Source organism: Engystomops pustulosus, chromosome 4, assembly GCF_040894005.1.
Source record: "Engystomops pustulosus chromosome 4, aEngPut4.maternal, whole genome shotgun sequence".
Taxonomy (NCBI): Eukaryota; Metazoa; Chordata; class Amphibia; order Anura; family Leptodactylidae; genus Engystomops; species Engystomops pustulosus.
Window position 1 is genome coordinate 84,235,844 of NC_092414.1, and position 14,569 is coordinate 84,250,412.

Genomic DNA, 14,569 nt, shown 5'->3' on the forward strand with positions numbered 1-14,569 from the left:
ATGCCCTGAAAGTGTGTTCCCGATTCTATGACCCGAGACAGGGGCTCCAACGCTAGGTCGAAAAGCAAAGGAGGCAGCGGGCATCCCTGTCTCATGCCCTTTTGCAGTGGGAAGGGAGTTGATTTATGTCCCACTGTGCTTATTTTACCGGTAGGGTTTGTGTACAGTGCTTTTATGTATGTTCGGGATATCCTTGTGAACCCCATCTTTGTTAGTACCTGCTCTAGCCACCCCCAACAAACATTGTCAAATGCGTTCTCAGCGTCTAGGGTGACCAGAGCAGGTACTTCCTCTCCTTGTTCCACTACTTCCATAACTCCCAATGCTAACAACACTCTTCTGATATTCGTCACTGCGGCTCTTCTTTTCACAAATCCCACTTGGTTACCCTTTACTAGGGAAGGCAATATTGTCACTAGTCTATTCGCAAACAGTTTAGATAAGATCTTTAGGTAAACGTTTATCAATTAAATTGGCCTGTACGATCTCGGGTCAGTAGGGTCCTTGTCTTCTTTTGGTAGCAGTTTTATGTGAGCTACATTCTCTATATAAAGGTTCCCCACTTAGTACTTTATTATATAGGGTTACCATGTGTGGGACTACTTGCACTGTCATGGCCTGGGTAACCATCCAGTCCTGGCGATTTCCAGTTTGGCGGTGTCTTTATTACCTGCTGGATATCCTCCACCGTAATAGGTGCATTTAATGTTTCATTTTGTTCCCTGGTTAACGATGGTAATGAGACCCTCTCTAGAAATTCCTTTCCCTCTACGGGGTTGTATGGGACATCGCTATATAATTTCCTGTAATGATTCCCTAGTAAATCGTTAATTCCTTTTGCTTTGTTATCCTCCCCGTTGGATCTTTAACTGCGAAAATATGACTAGTTGGCCTTCTCCCTTTTGCTAAGTTTGCCAAAAGGCGACCTGACTTGTCGCCAAATTTGAGGATGGGAATAGTGCATTTAGTCTCTCCCTTGACGATAACACAGGCGCTAGCTATCTGTTAGTCTCAACTCTGCCAGAAATTCTGATATAATAGTGGGCTGGCTGGGCCCTTTCCCCCCCCCCCCATTGTGTATCCTAGTGGTTGTCTGTCTTCTGCATCAGATGCTTCTAAGTTGAAATCTCCGGCAACTATTTTATCGTTCCCAGTATCCCCTAGCATTCTAGTTTGTAAAATGTTTAGGAAGGACCTTTGATCTGTGTTGGGGCCATATACATTATATAGACTAATTCCCCCCCTGAGATATTGTTACTTGGGATATTCTCCCTTCCTCGTCTGCATATTCTGATATTAGTTGACACTGTAGATGTTTACTAATTAGAGTGAGCACTCCCGCTTTTCCATCTTTAGCTGGTGAACCTATCGCTTTACCTACCCCCTTTTTACGCATTCTAACAAAGTCTTCCTTCCTAAGATCCTTTTCTTGTAGCAGGGCAATGTCTGCGCCTAGTTTCTTTAAATGACGAAGAATCATATTGCGCTTTTGTGGGGAGCGCAGCCCCTTTACATTCCATGAAACTATTTTCATAGTTTATATACAAAACTGCTAAATTGTAGTGCTTTCTTGCACTGACATCGTCCTGGTATCCCTTTCCTTCCGGTTTTCCCCTTCCATTTATGTACTGTGCCACCTTCAGAGACTTTAACAACATTAACATTAAACAATCCCCCCCCCCCATTTCCAATCACCGCCCCTTCATTGGCTGCCCTTTTCTCTCCAGTGTCCCCACTTATGGTTACAAGACATAATTTTTTCTGACAATAGAAACTTTTCGACCTCTCCCTTTTCCTTCCCCATCAGGCCTTATGTCCTATGTCGGTTCCTCTTCCCCTTAAACACAATCAGAACCCCATCGGGTACAGGTACTTGCGTAGACTGTAGAGTCCTTGCTGCTTTTGTCAGAGATTCTTCCCCACTACTGTGGCCTGGAACTCTTGATCGCCGCTGAGTCTTCGGTACACTCCGTGGCCATTCCGTGTTGCGTGATGGTGACTCTCTCCAGTCCCATGGTCTATGTCTCCTTTGTGTAGGTGACACTCTATTGCTGCTGCTTTCGTTGTCTTCCACTGCTAGTGATTCTACCACGAAGCACTCTGCTTCTGCAGGATCTTGAAAGGTCCGGTAATCTCCTCCTGGGTCTCTGACCCGCAATGTTGCTGGATACAATAGTTGGAAGCAATTGTTGTTCTTTACTAATTTCGTGCACACCTCGCTAAAGGCTTCACGTTTTTTTTTATACTCCTACTGAGAAGTCTCCAAAGATCAAAACTTTGCTGCCTTGCATCTTTAATGGTTCCTTCCGATTGCGGAATCTTCTCAGAATGTCCTCCTTATCATTATAATCTAAATAACATACAATAACTTGTCTCGGTCTATTTTGCCCAAATTGTGAGGTTTCTCCTGCTGGCCTGTAAGGGCCCATTCTATGCGCTCTCTCCACTCTCCTTTGAGGTCTAATTCCAAGAGCTTTTGGCAATTCTGTCTCACATATATATATTGTAAGTCTCCTGCTAGCACTGATTCAGGAAGTCCAACTATATGGAGGTTGTTCCTCCACGATCTGTTCTCTAAATCCTCCATTTTTTCTGAGTCTGGCCATCTGCCGTTCTAGAGCCTGCACCTTGTTGTTCACCACCTCCGCCTCATCCTCCACTGAGGACACTCTCTCCTCCACTGCCTCTAATCTTATTCCGTGCTGGTGCACTCCCCCTGTAGTTCTTGCAGCGTGGTTTATATTGTTGCTGCAAAGGATAAGGTAAGTTCGGGTGCTAGGTGTCAGGCTACTTCTATTGCCAGCCTACTGTAGTCCAGCTCCTCGGGGCTCTCCTTTCCCGGCTGTTCTGTTCTCCCGCTTCTCAGGAAATATTGTTCCATCTAAGTCCCCCTTCTAGTGGAGGATGTCTGGGCCGCTTTTGCCAGTTGTTGGGGGTTACTCCGGTCGGGTTCTATGCTCTTTCTGTGGCCAGGGAAGCAGGGAGCGCTCGGCTCTGCTTCTTCACTTGTCAGCGCCGGAACTGGCAGTCGTCTTATTACAATTTTGAGTATCCAAATAGCAAATAGCAGTTGTAGAGAATATAAAAGATAGGCTATGACAATTTTCATTATAGATTGTGTAATGTTAAGGTTTTGGTATTACCCTAATGAGTGTAATACATGGTTTACATTGAGAGCAAAAAGAGTCTTACCCAGCAGTAAAAGAGAATGGGGGTCATTTACTAAGGGCCCGATTTGCACCGATTTTCCCTGTATTGCCCTGGGATTTTGGCGCACGCGATCGGATTGTAGTGCATCGGCGCCGGCATGCACGCGACGGAAATCGGGGGCGTGGCCGAACGAAAAACTCGATGGATTCGGAAAAACCGGCGCATTTAAGAAAAAAAAGTGTTGCAGAACTTGCACTTACCTTCACCAGAAATAGGCCGGTGAACTTCAGGGCATTCCATTGGGCCTCGGGGAACTTCAGCGCAGCAGCGCCACTTGGTGGAGGTCGGAGGAACTACCTTAGTGAATCCCGGCCGGACCCGAATCCACCGCAGAGAACGCGCCGCTGGATCGCGAATGGACCGGGTAAGTAAATCTGCCCCAATGAATATGTTATGCTTTATAGATGCTCCAATTTTTTACTGGCAGGGAGTGACCATCTGCAAATAATGCTTAAAATATGGAGTCATACCAATATATTTAATAAATAGACATTACATGACTCCGACTATAAAACTGCATGTAAAAATGTTGACTATTTGGACAGTAAATGTAGAATTATAATGAAAGATAATTGTTGTACACAATAATCTAAGTTATTGTTTTTCATTCGAATGGACAAATTAGAAAAAGATTTGCTAGATTTTAATATGAAATGGAATATAGATGAGGTTTAGCAGAACACATTTCTACTGTCACAGGCATCTTGGCTCCTTATGTTTGCTGAATGGCAGCTCAATTAAAAATGGTAACTAGGTACTTTCCACTGTCCAATGTAGTTTACCATATACAAAATACAGATACAAAGGCAAAGTGCGTGAATATGGTGCAATTCATCCATGTACTGCTGAGCATCATTCCTATCTGCTATAAAGTATAGTAAAAAGTATAGTCACATCCATATTTTATAAATAATAACAAAAAATCCCTTCATAATGCTACCCATCATTGCCCAAATATAGCAGCATTATACCTATAATATCTGCCATGTGTACAATCTTAGACACAAACCTTTACTAATTGTTGTTGTGTAGAGATGAGCGAGTATACTCGTCCGAGTATACTGCTCGATCGAGTATTAGCATACTCGGACCGGCTCGTTACTCGGACAAGTATCTCGCCGGCTCGAGAATAAAATTGAATAAAAGTATTTTTATTGTAAAAAAAAATATTAAACATGTTTCCATATGTTTTACTTGTAAGAACACTTTGAACTAACGTAGAGGCGGCGGATCAACTAATTTGTATCACTTTGAACTAACACTATTCTTCACTTTGCAGGTGTTCGCGCGTGTCTCCCGCTAAGTTAGGAGATGTTCAGAACATCTGGAATGTGAAGAATAGCGTTCTTTCAATGTGTTCTGCACTTAAATGGTCCTGTGTTCACTGTTTTTAATGTTTTAATTCTATTCTTCACTTTGCAGATGTGCGCGCGTGTCTTCCGATAGGTTCGGAGATACCATCAGAATCAAGCATGATAAACCAGGGTCACTCACTAATAGACAAACATAGGATGACTGTGGTAATCTTCTTATATTTGTTATCCATGGCATCCTTCCTTCTAAAATCAATTTTTAAAATTGTGTTAATGAGCCCGAAGGGCTCTGGGGGAATTACCAGATTTCCTCTATTCTGCAGGTTCACAGGTTTTTAAAATTTGCAGGGTGACTTAACACTCCCACTGTGTACGAGATTACATGAGGCAGAAGGAGGTGGAAGTGCTGAGGGAGCTGGGGGGAGGGGGAGCGAAAATAACAGACTGTGAAGCCAGAGCACGTAGGTTTCTAAGATTTCTAAGACCTAGTCAGCCTACCAAAAAGTTTTTGAAGCATAGAAATAGGATGAAACAAAAGTTCCCAGAGAAAGTTATGAAAATAAAAGAAGAACATACAAACATGCAGATGTTTCATACCAGGATACAAGTGCTTCATGAAATAGGGCTAATTACTGACACTCTGTGCTTCCTATATACACAGTATTCACATCTCTGTTTCTTGAGTTCCAATTATATCAACAGAAAAGCTAAAATAAAACTTGATGACTAAATAAACTAGTCTTATTCACATTAGTAAAATAAGAAGGAAGCTGTCCTGTTAAATGTCTATTTTCACAAGGTGTTCCCCCGACAATTCAATAACAGTGGTTGGCAAGCTTACCTTGTTTGATTCAATATATTTACAGAACAAAAAAGTAAAATACAAAGGAAAGTGGTTTCATAGCTGCTAAATGGATTGGTAGTGAATTGGGGCAGAGCCAAAGCAAAGAATTTATCTATTCATAAACAGTATTTCATAAATATTAGTGAAAGGAACATTTATGCCATGTAGGTAATTATTCAAGGACTACTTGCAAGTCTAGGTAATACCGGTCCAGGCAAACTGAATTTTGTGTTTGGGATGCAGTCCAAGTGAAAGTATTGCTCCAATCCAATGCTTGAAATTGTACAGTTATCCCTTCTCCCTGACAACAGAGAATGTTACTCCATCTGTTTCTTTTAGAATGTTAACATTGTGGCCAGGCTAAATTGCTCATTGACATTTTTCTGTGCTCTTTCTGGAGAAAAGCATAATATTTTTGTAAAAAAAAAATAAAATAAAGATAATAATAAGATAAAAATCAAGTTGGTTTTACAGGTGTCAAAATTACCCCTCTATTAGTTCTCTGCCACTACCCTCATGCTTGAATGGTTTGTTAGTCATTGGCTCTGAAAAAAGGTAAAATTCCAAAATTCCAAAAAATTTTTTTAATGTGATACTGAAGTTTGTAAATTATCCAGCCTTGTATCTTGAAGCAATGGGGTCATTTACTAAGGGCCCGATTCGCGTTTTTTTGTCGGGTTACCCAGGGTTTTGGTCGCACATAATGCATTGTGGCTCATCGGCGCTGGCATGCACACGACGGAAATCGGGGGGCATGGTCGTCACAAAACCCGACGGATTTGGAAAAACCACCGTATTTAAAAAAAATAAGGTGTCACTTGACACGCGCTTACCTGCACCCAGCAACGGATCGTGAACTCCAGTGCACTCCGTTAGACTTCAGCGCAGCAGCGACACCTGGTGGACATTGGGCGCCCTACCTTAGTGAATCACCTGAAGACCCGAATCCTCCACAGAGAACGCGCCGCTGGATTGCGACAGGACCAGGTAAGTAAATCTGCCACAGTATATGTATTGTGAGGGGTTTTTTCCAGAGCAAACATTTTAAAAATTTGGCGAACAAATTTCCGCTACCTAAACAAGAAATGTGTGTCAGTTGCGGCCTGAAGAGATGATCTAATGATATGTAGGCCTTTGGTTTAATACTGGTCCAATTTGGAGTATTTCCTTATTATGTGGATTGTTCTTGCTGCTCTGTTTTATACATATTACACAATGAATTAATTAAATTATTTAAAATTGTGGAGTCTGCACTGTGAATAAGTTATAGGTGGGAAAACCTTTGGCAGTGATAGCAAACCTTTTAAAGATAGATTACCCAACGTGCAAACCAAAATTTGTTGCAAGTTTCAGATCTGCTGCTTTTACAGCTCTATGGTACTTTTCATTACTAGTTCACACATAGGCTTTTAGTCTGCTGAGAGCAGAGTATTCTTGTTACTCATTATGGAGCAGAGTGTTTGTTTTAGGTGTTGTTTGAGTGTGGACGGCCAAACCAAGAAGTTGATTCCTAAAGTCATAGGATGCTTCACTTTGAAATAGTATTGAGTGTGGCTTCATGGGACCTCAGGAAAATACCTCAAGTCTGGCACCCGATGTGCTGGGCTGAAGACCTTAAAGAAAATCTACCATGAGGATTCTACTGTCAGATGTAGATCTGATGGTAGATTCCTCCTGCCTGCCTCTGCCCTAATCTGTAATTTAGTAATCCTGGAACCTAAATTGTTAAAAAACATAATTTCAGTAATATGTAAATTAACTGCAGAGGCTTCTGGGGCAAGTACTAGTCTTAGCTTCCAATACCCGACAAGGCTAGTACCCCTTCCCCCCAGTAGCCTCTGCAGTTAATTTACATATTACTAGAATAAAGTTTTCAACATGATAGGCTATTTTCCACGAATATTAACTGGTTCACGACCACCCGCTGTGTATACACGGCGGCGGTCGGGTCCCGCTGCATGGAGAGGGCTCATGGGCTGTGCCCTCTCCATAGCCGGTAAGTCTTTGCTGCATATTGCAGCAAAGACTTACCGGTAACACCCGCTATCGGTGCTAGCACCGATCGCGGGTGTTATCACAGCGATGGCTGCCGGCAAAGCTGCCGGCAGCCTCAAAAAGGTAGCGGCGCATGGGCGCCGCCATCTTGCCTGGGATCATCGCTCCCCATGACGTCATCGGGGAGCGGCGATTTGTTTTAACCCGCAGCACATTGTAATGAATGAGGAGGAAAATCCCCATATACTGTATTATGGCAGTATATGATAGGATCGATCAGACAACCTTGGGTTAAAGTACCCAAGGGAGCCTGAAAAATAGTAAAAATAAAAAAAAAGTTTAAACAAAAATTATAATAAAAAAAACCTAAAAATTCAAATCCCCCCCTTTCCCTAGAACTGACATATATATAAAAAAAACAGTAAAAATCATAAACACATTAGGTATCAACGCGTCCGAAAATGCCCGATCTATCAAAATATATTAATGGTTTTTCAATGCGTTTTAACCCGGTAACGGAAAATAGCACCCAAATTCGAAAACTTTTTTGCCATTTTGAAAAATATAAAAAAATCTATAAAAAGTGATCAAAAGGTCATACAGTTCTAAAAATGATATCATTGAAAATATTATCAAATGTTGCAAAAAAGGACACCACCCACAGCTCCGTACACCACTAGCCCGTTAATTTATTTGGGCTGGTGGTCAAGGAGAATTTTGTATAAATCCCATGCGCTCTGTTGGTACCGTACCCTGAAGGAACTGTGCCTAACCCACAGGTAATCTGTCCCCAGTCCTAAAGGTGTTTTTTTATCATTGACATTTCACCTCATCCACAGGACAGGTGACACATGTCTGATTGAAGCAAATCTGACTTTCTTCAGGAGAACAAACCAGCACATAGCTACCAAATATTACAGGCTTCTGGCATCAGCATATCATGTAAGCAGTTCTGTAATTGGATTGCTCCAGACTTCAAGCATGCCTATGTGGACAAAGCAATGCCAAAAGTCTCCAATAGAAGACTGAAAAGGGGGAGTTTACGGAAAGGAGATAAATGTTGAACTACGTTTTCTTTTGTTTATCTTGATTGTCTGTCATATATTGTTCAAACATCAAGAAGAATTGTGTTCATTCATAAAACTACAACAATCTGCTAATAGTCTAGCATAGGCAAGATGTACTTTTGTTGTTTTATTTTATAAAACTGCAAAAATATTTAGCTACCAGGAAATACATAAAGTGAATAGTTTTTTGAATCTTTCTAGTAAAAAATGTTGATGAATGGCAGTTCTGCAGTAACTAAGGTGTAGTGGCGAAAGGCCAGTACGTAATTGCAAATTAAACATGTGGGCCAAAACCATCCACCTACGCACTGACAGATAAGAGACATAAAATGTGCAATATGTAGGACACTGTTTGCAAATGAGTTAGAACATTCATTTTCATAAATGGGAACATTTTGTTCTGAGGAACAATTTTGTGTTAGAAAGAAACCACTACAAAGACATCTACAGTGGTGGCCACCTGTGTCAGGAGTAGTGAGGGTGGTTCCCTACCTGTGTGTAGCTGAGTGGAACACAGTGGATAGCAGAGCCAGAGCTGAGCCTTGCTGTGTGGGGAAGTCTGAGGACTGGAAAGGTGCACCTAACCCAGGAGGGTGAAATACAGTACTGTGCCTGTTGTGAACTGTGCTTGATAACATGGACTGAGATTTATCATATGGACTATGTGTTTTGTTTTGCCTGCTGGAGCAAGCCCCTTTTGCCTGTTATTTTTATGTCTTAAATAAAAACACCTGTTTTGTTCACCTGAAAGACTGCTGCCTGGCGCTTCTCTAAAAGCTACCATTTGAGTTGAACCCCTACAGCATCAACATGAAAAAGTGGCCTTCAAAGAAAAGAACCCGGTCAGGACAATGACCCAAAACACAATTCAAAAAGCACTAGAAAATGGTTTGAGAGAAAGCACTGGACACTTCTAGAGGCCAACAATGAGTCCAGACTCAAATCCCATAGAACACCTGTGGAGAGATCTCACAATGGCAGTTTGGAGAAGGCACCTTAAAATCTCAGGGACCTGGAGCAGTTTGCCAAGGAAGAATGGTATAAAATTCTAGCAAAACATAATAAGAAACTCATTGATGGTTACCGGAAGTGGTTGTTCGCAGTTATTTTATCTAAAGGTTGTGCTACCAAGTATTAGGCTGAGGGTGCCAATACTTATGTCCGGCCCACTTTTAGAGTTTTGTGTAAAATTATCAATGATTGATTTTCATTCTCTTTGGTGTTTTTTCATTGCAAGCAAAATAAATGAAGATATTAATACCAAATAATTTGTGATTGCAATCATTTTCTGGAAGAAAACGAGTATTATCTGACAGAATTGCAGGGATGCCAATACTTTTGGCCACCACTGTTTGCAATAATTGCTACGCTATTTAGTAAATGAACATGTAAACATATCTAATATATAAAGCTGAGTGTATGTGTGTATGTATATATGTACGTATGTCCGCTAAAGGAATCTGCACCTTTGTGTTTACAATCACCAAATTTTTGCACAGCCACACTCTGTGACTCAGGTCATAGATTATGTTTATAGCTGAAATTCTCACCCCATGTTTTTTGCAAAATACACTTATTAAGCCATTGTCTGGTCCTGCTATAGCAGTTAGATGCTGAGCCATTAATAGGTCATTAATATGAGCTATGAGCTCTGATTGGTTACTATAGGCAAGGAATATAAAAGTATATCTAATATGGATAGGAATACAGTGATTGGGGGAGTTTCATCAGAAATGTGAAGAGACCATCTTTAATTGTATTAACAGCTGTGCGAAAATGAAATTCGAACTCTACTTGGTTGCCATCGGCAACTAGAGCAGTGCTGCTCTCAGACACTTTTCATAAATCTCCCTACAGACAAAGTAACATGGATAGGAATACAGTGATTGGGGGAGTTTCATCAGAAATGTAAAGAGATCATCTTTAATTGTATTAACAGCTGTGCGAAAATGAAATTCGAACTCTACTTGGTTGCCATCGGCAACTAGAGCAGTGCTGCTCTCAGACACTTTTCATAAATCTCCCTACAGACAAAGTGACGGTCAGAGACAGTCACATTCAGATACAGAGACAGTCAATGAAAGTGATGGTCAGAGACCGTCACTGAAGGAGATGGTCACAGACAGTCACTAAAGGAGATGGTCAGAGATAATCACTGAAAAAAATGTTCAGAGACAGTCACTGAAAGAGAATGGGGCAGATTTATCAAGCAGTCTGAAAGTCAGAATATTTCCAGTTGCCCATGGCAACCAATCACAGCTCAGCTTTCATTTCACCAGTGCTCATGAATATTTTAAAGGGGAGCTGTGATTGGTTGCCATGGGCAATTGGAAATATTCTGACTTTCAGACACTTGATAAATCTGCCCCAATGTGTCAGAGACTGAGAAGATCAGAGACAGAGACTGATAGAGACAGTCAGAGACAGTCACTAAAAGAGACAGTCAGAGACAGTCACTAAAAAGAGACAGTCAGAGACAGTCTCTGAAAGAGACGGTCAGAGACAGTCACTGAAAGAGATGGTCATAGACAGTCACTGAAGGACTGTCTCTGACCATCTCTGTGTTTTTTGGAGCTTATTTATCACTAGCTGTTGATCCAGTTTTTGCCCAGCATAGTAAATAACTACTCTTAATTATAACAAAATAGAATCAGTTAACAAAAAAAAAATAATATCTATTTCTCCCTGCCTGCCTCTCACTCACACTCCCTGCCTGTTGTTCTGTCTCTCATTCTCCCTGTCTGTCTCTCACTCACTCACTCACTCACTCACTCTCCCTCTGCCTGTCTCTCACTCACTCTCCCTCTGCCAGTCTGTTACTCTCTTCCTGTGTGTCTCTTACTTACTCTCCCTGCCTGTCTCTATGTCTCTCACTCTCCCTGTCCGTCTCTTTGTCACTCACTCACTCACTCACTCTCTCTGCCTGTCTCTTACTTACTCTTCCTACCTGTCTCTCACTCACTCTCCCTGCCCTTCTCTCTGTTTCTCACTCAATTTTCCTACCTGTCTCTCACTTACTCTACCTGCCTGTCTCTTTGCCTCTCAGTCACTCTTCCTCCCTGTCTTTGTCTCTCTCTCACTCACTCTCCCTGCATGTCTCTAACTCACTCCCCCTGACCGGCCTGTAATGCTTGGTGGCGCATGGTTGCCATTTGTCTGTGATCATTGTGCCCCGTGACGTCATTGGAGAGCAACGATCCATCGTTATAACAGCCTTGGGTCTTTCTAAGGCTAGAGAACTTGTCATTTAAGAAGATCTGTGGCACATTGTAACAGGTCATATGCAAAATCCCAATATATTGCCTTACTGTAGAATGACAGTATCTAGTAGTATCAATCAGACAACCTAGGGTTAAAGTACACAAGGGTACCTTTCATCAGTAAAAATCCTAAACTTGTTAGATATCACTGAGTCCCAAAAGTCCCGATCTATCAATATATAAAACGGTTATTTCCTGTGGTGAACCCCTTAACAGAAAATATCCCCCAAATGTCCGAATTGCCATGTTTTTGTCATTTTGCTCAAAACTCAAAAACATTTAAATAAAAAGTGTTTAAGGGTTGTACAGTCCCACAAATAGTATCAATGTAAATGTCATCATGTCCTGCAAAAAAAGTATAAAAAGTTATTAGAGTGAGAACTTACGTACAAAAGGTTTTCTTTTCTAAAAATCAATTAAAACACAATAAAAGCTATATAAATTTGGTATTCCTGTGATCATACCAACTCAAGGAATAAAGGGGAGATGTCATTTGGAACAAAAAGTAAAAGGTGTAAATACAGAGCCCACAAGAAAAATGTGTTTTTTCTTCCAATTTCCCCACATTTGGAATTTTATTTCTATAAATTTAATATTACATACCGCCAATGAAAAGTACAATTTGTTATACAGAAAACAAGCCATCACACAGCTCTGTACATGGAAAAATAAAAAAATGATGGTTGGCTGAATTTGGGTGATCAAAAAACTAAAACACAAAACTGAAAAGGGCCAAATTTTTAATGGGTTAAAAACTCCTGCAGATTGTCATGCACTAATTCTTTGGATTACTTCTGCACCATAGTTGTAAATGTGAAAAGTCTGAATAAAAGCTTAGTGTAACTGCAGGAAATGAAAGAACTAAATTGTAAGGAAATTCTACGTACCTGTACTTATAGCACCAGGGTTGTTATCCAGCCATGTTGGGATGACAAGACCACTGAACATTGAAAATCCAAAAACAAAATGGTTTCTTGAGGAGTTTAAATCTACATACTAAAAAGAAGAAAAAAATGTACCTTTTGATTTACATACACGACAGAAATGTTTAAGATCAGAAAGAGTCAGCCACCATCAAAGCCATCTTACAGGAATTTACACCAGCAGTATAGTGGATGGATTTTTTTTGTTAATTCTAAAATTTTTTAATTGATTTCCACAAATGAATAAAAAAAAATAACGTAAAGAAGTATTCCAGGAATAAGCAGAATTCATATACAAATGGGTCCTTAAATATAAGCTAATATGTAATTAGTTGTTATTTAAAATTTTGCTCCACGTAAACTGTAATGGAGAATGAAAAGACTACTGGTCCTTTATTCAGTCCATTGATTCTTCAGCACGGAGCAGACACAGGACAGAAGATGGCCAATGGTCACATGACCACATCACATGTCCTGCACCTGCATGGGGATGTCATGTGATCACCACTAGTATGGCTGTAGTCAGTTTGTTGTAGGGCATCCAGTATGGCCAGTGTTGTGGTGAGGCACATCTTAGTGAGGTAATGTGCAGTAATTACACACATCATTACTAAAGTAACAGAGCAGGACAGTCTGTTACATCATCACTGGGAGCAAAGCATAAGAGGTAGGAGGGGTTACTGAGAATTATAGGATTACGGAAGTTGTAGTTTCCAGTGGTGGCCATCTTGGTTGTAACAGCCCATAACATTTTGTGAATTTTAAAATCAAACTATTTAAGCTCTCTTTAGTGACTAATGACATCGAGTTTTATTATATTCATTTCTTTTTAGCATTATGGGTTTTTGTATCAGATGTTCATATTCTCGGAATAACCCTTTAAACAAATCCCATCCACTTGCTGCCTATCCCTGTAAGGGATAATTATTTTATTTGTATTGGTATTTTCACTTGCATCAATACCTAATGGCCCAGATATATTCTTGTATGTGTGCCAATTTTTTGCCTAAGCTTGCACCAAAAAGGGTGTTTTGAGCTTGCACATGTATTTACTAAGTGTTTTACGCAACCTTATTGTTAAGCTTGCACTTTGTCCAACACTTTGGAAAACTGTGCACCTAAAACAGCATGGTAGTGCTTAGTGACATTTATTACTCCACAAAACTACACAGTGGATGTGTAAAAGAAAAAATATAGTTTTTATTATAATTCATCCATTACAACTTAAAAATACCCTGTGAAACCCTGTTGGATCCTGCTTGGTGGGCGATATGCATGAGGTTCTATTTCCCCCTCCGGAGGGCATATGCTACGTGGTAATTTAATTCTTTTTTGTCTGTGCATCCATTGATTGTTTGCTTCTGTACCATTTGTGAGTCTATGGGGGTCATCTATCTTATCTTTGTTTGTTTTGGTTAGTTTTTGCCGTTTGTCGTTTTTCTGTCTGCTTCTTTGGTAATTTACCAATCTCAATTTTATCTTGTGTCAAATGTTTTCTTTTTTCAGAACTATCTTTGCGAAACAAATGTGGCACAAATGCCTCAAGTCACTTCTTTCCTACAGTATGGTTTGCTCTGGAGATTTTTGCGCAAAAAAGGTGCAAATTTTAGATAATTTGAAAAGACATTAAGAAAGTTTGGAATAGAAGATATATGAGGCAGAAGGCACCCAAACAAATGTCCGTCGGACTTCTGTGGGCGTGCGCAAAAAGGTGCAAAAATAGTGCAAATATTTAAATGCGCCAAAAAAAGCACCAAAAGAAGGCAGAAATAATTGGAGAAAAATAAGAGATAAATGACTCCCTATATGCAGGTGATTACCTGTTATGTAATATAATACTAGCTGTAGATCCAGGCATTGCCCAAGATACGGGTAAAAATCCATCTCTTAGCTATAACAAAATAGAAATAAAAATATTTTATCTGTCAATGACTGTCAGTCCCTTTCACAGCCTGTC

The 14,569-nt window shown here is 40.4% G+C and overlaps 1 protein-coding gene across 1 annotated transcript in view; it reads right to left on the reverse strand.

The window, feature by feature from the left end:
• Positions 1–14,569, reverse strand: part of LOC140128461 (solute carrier family 23 member 1-like) — a 148,595-nt gene that overhangs the window by 19,902 nt on the left and 114,124 nt on the right. The window contains exon 10 of the mRNA XM_072150168.1: positions 12,577–12,685. Within this exon, the coding sequence (XP_072006269.1) occupies positions 12,577–12,685 (109 nt within the window). The remainder of the gene's footprint in view (positions 1–12,576; positions 12,686–14,569) is intronic.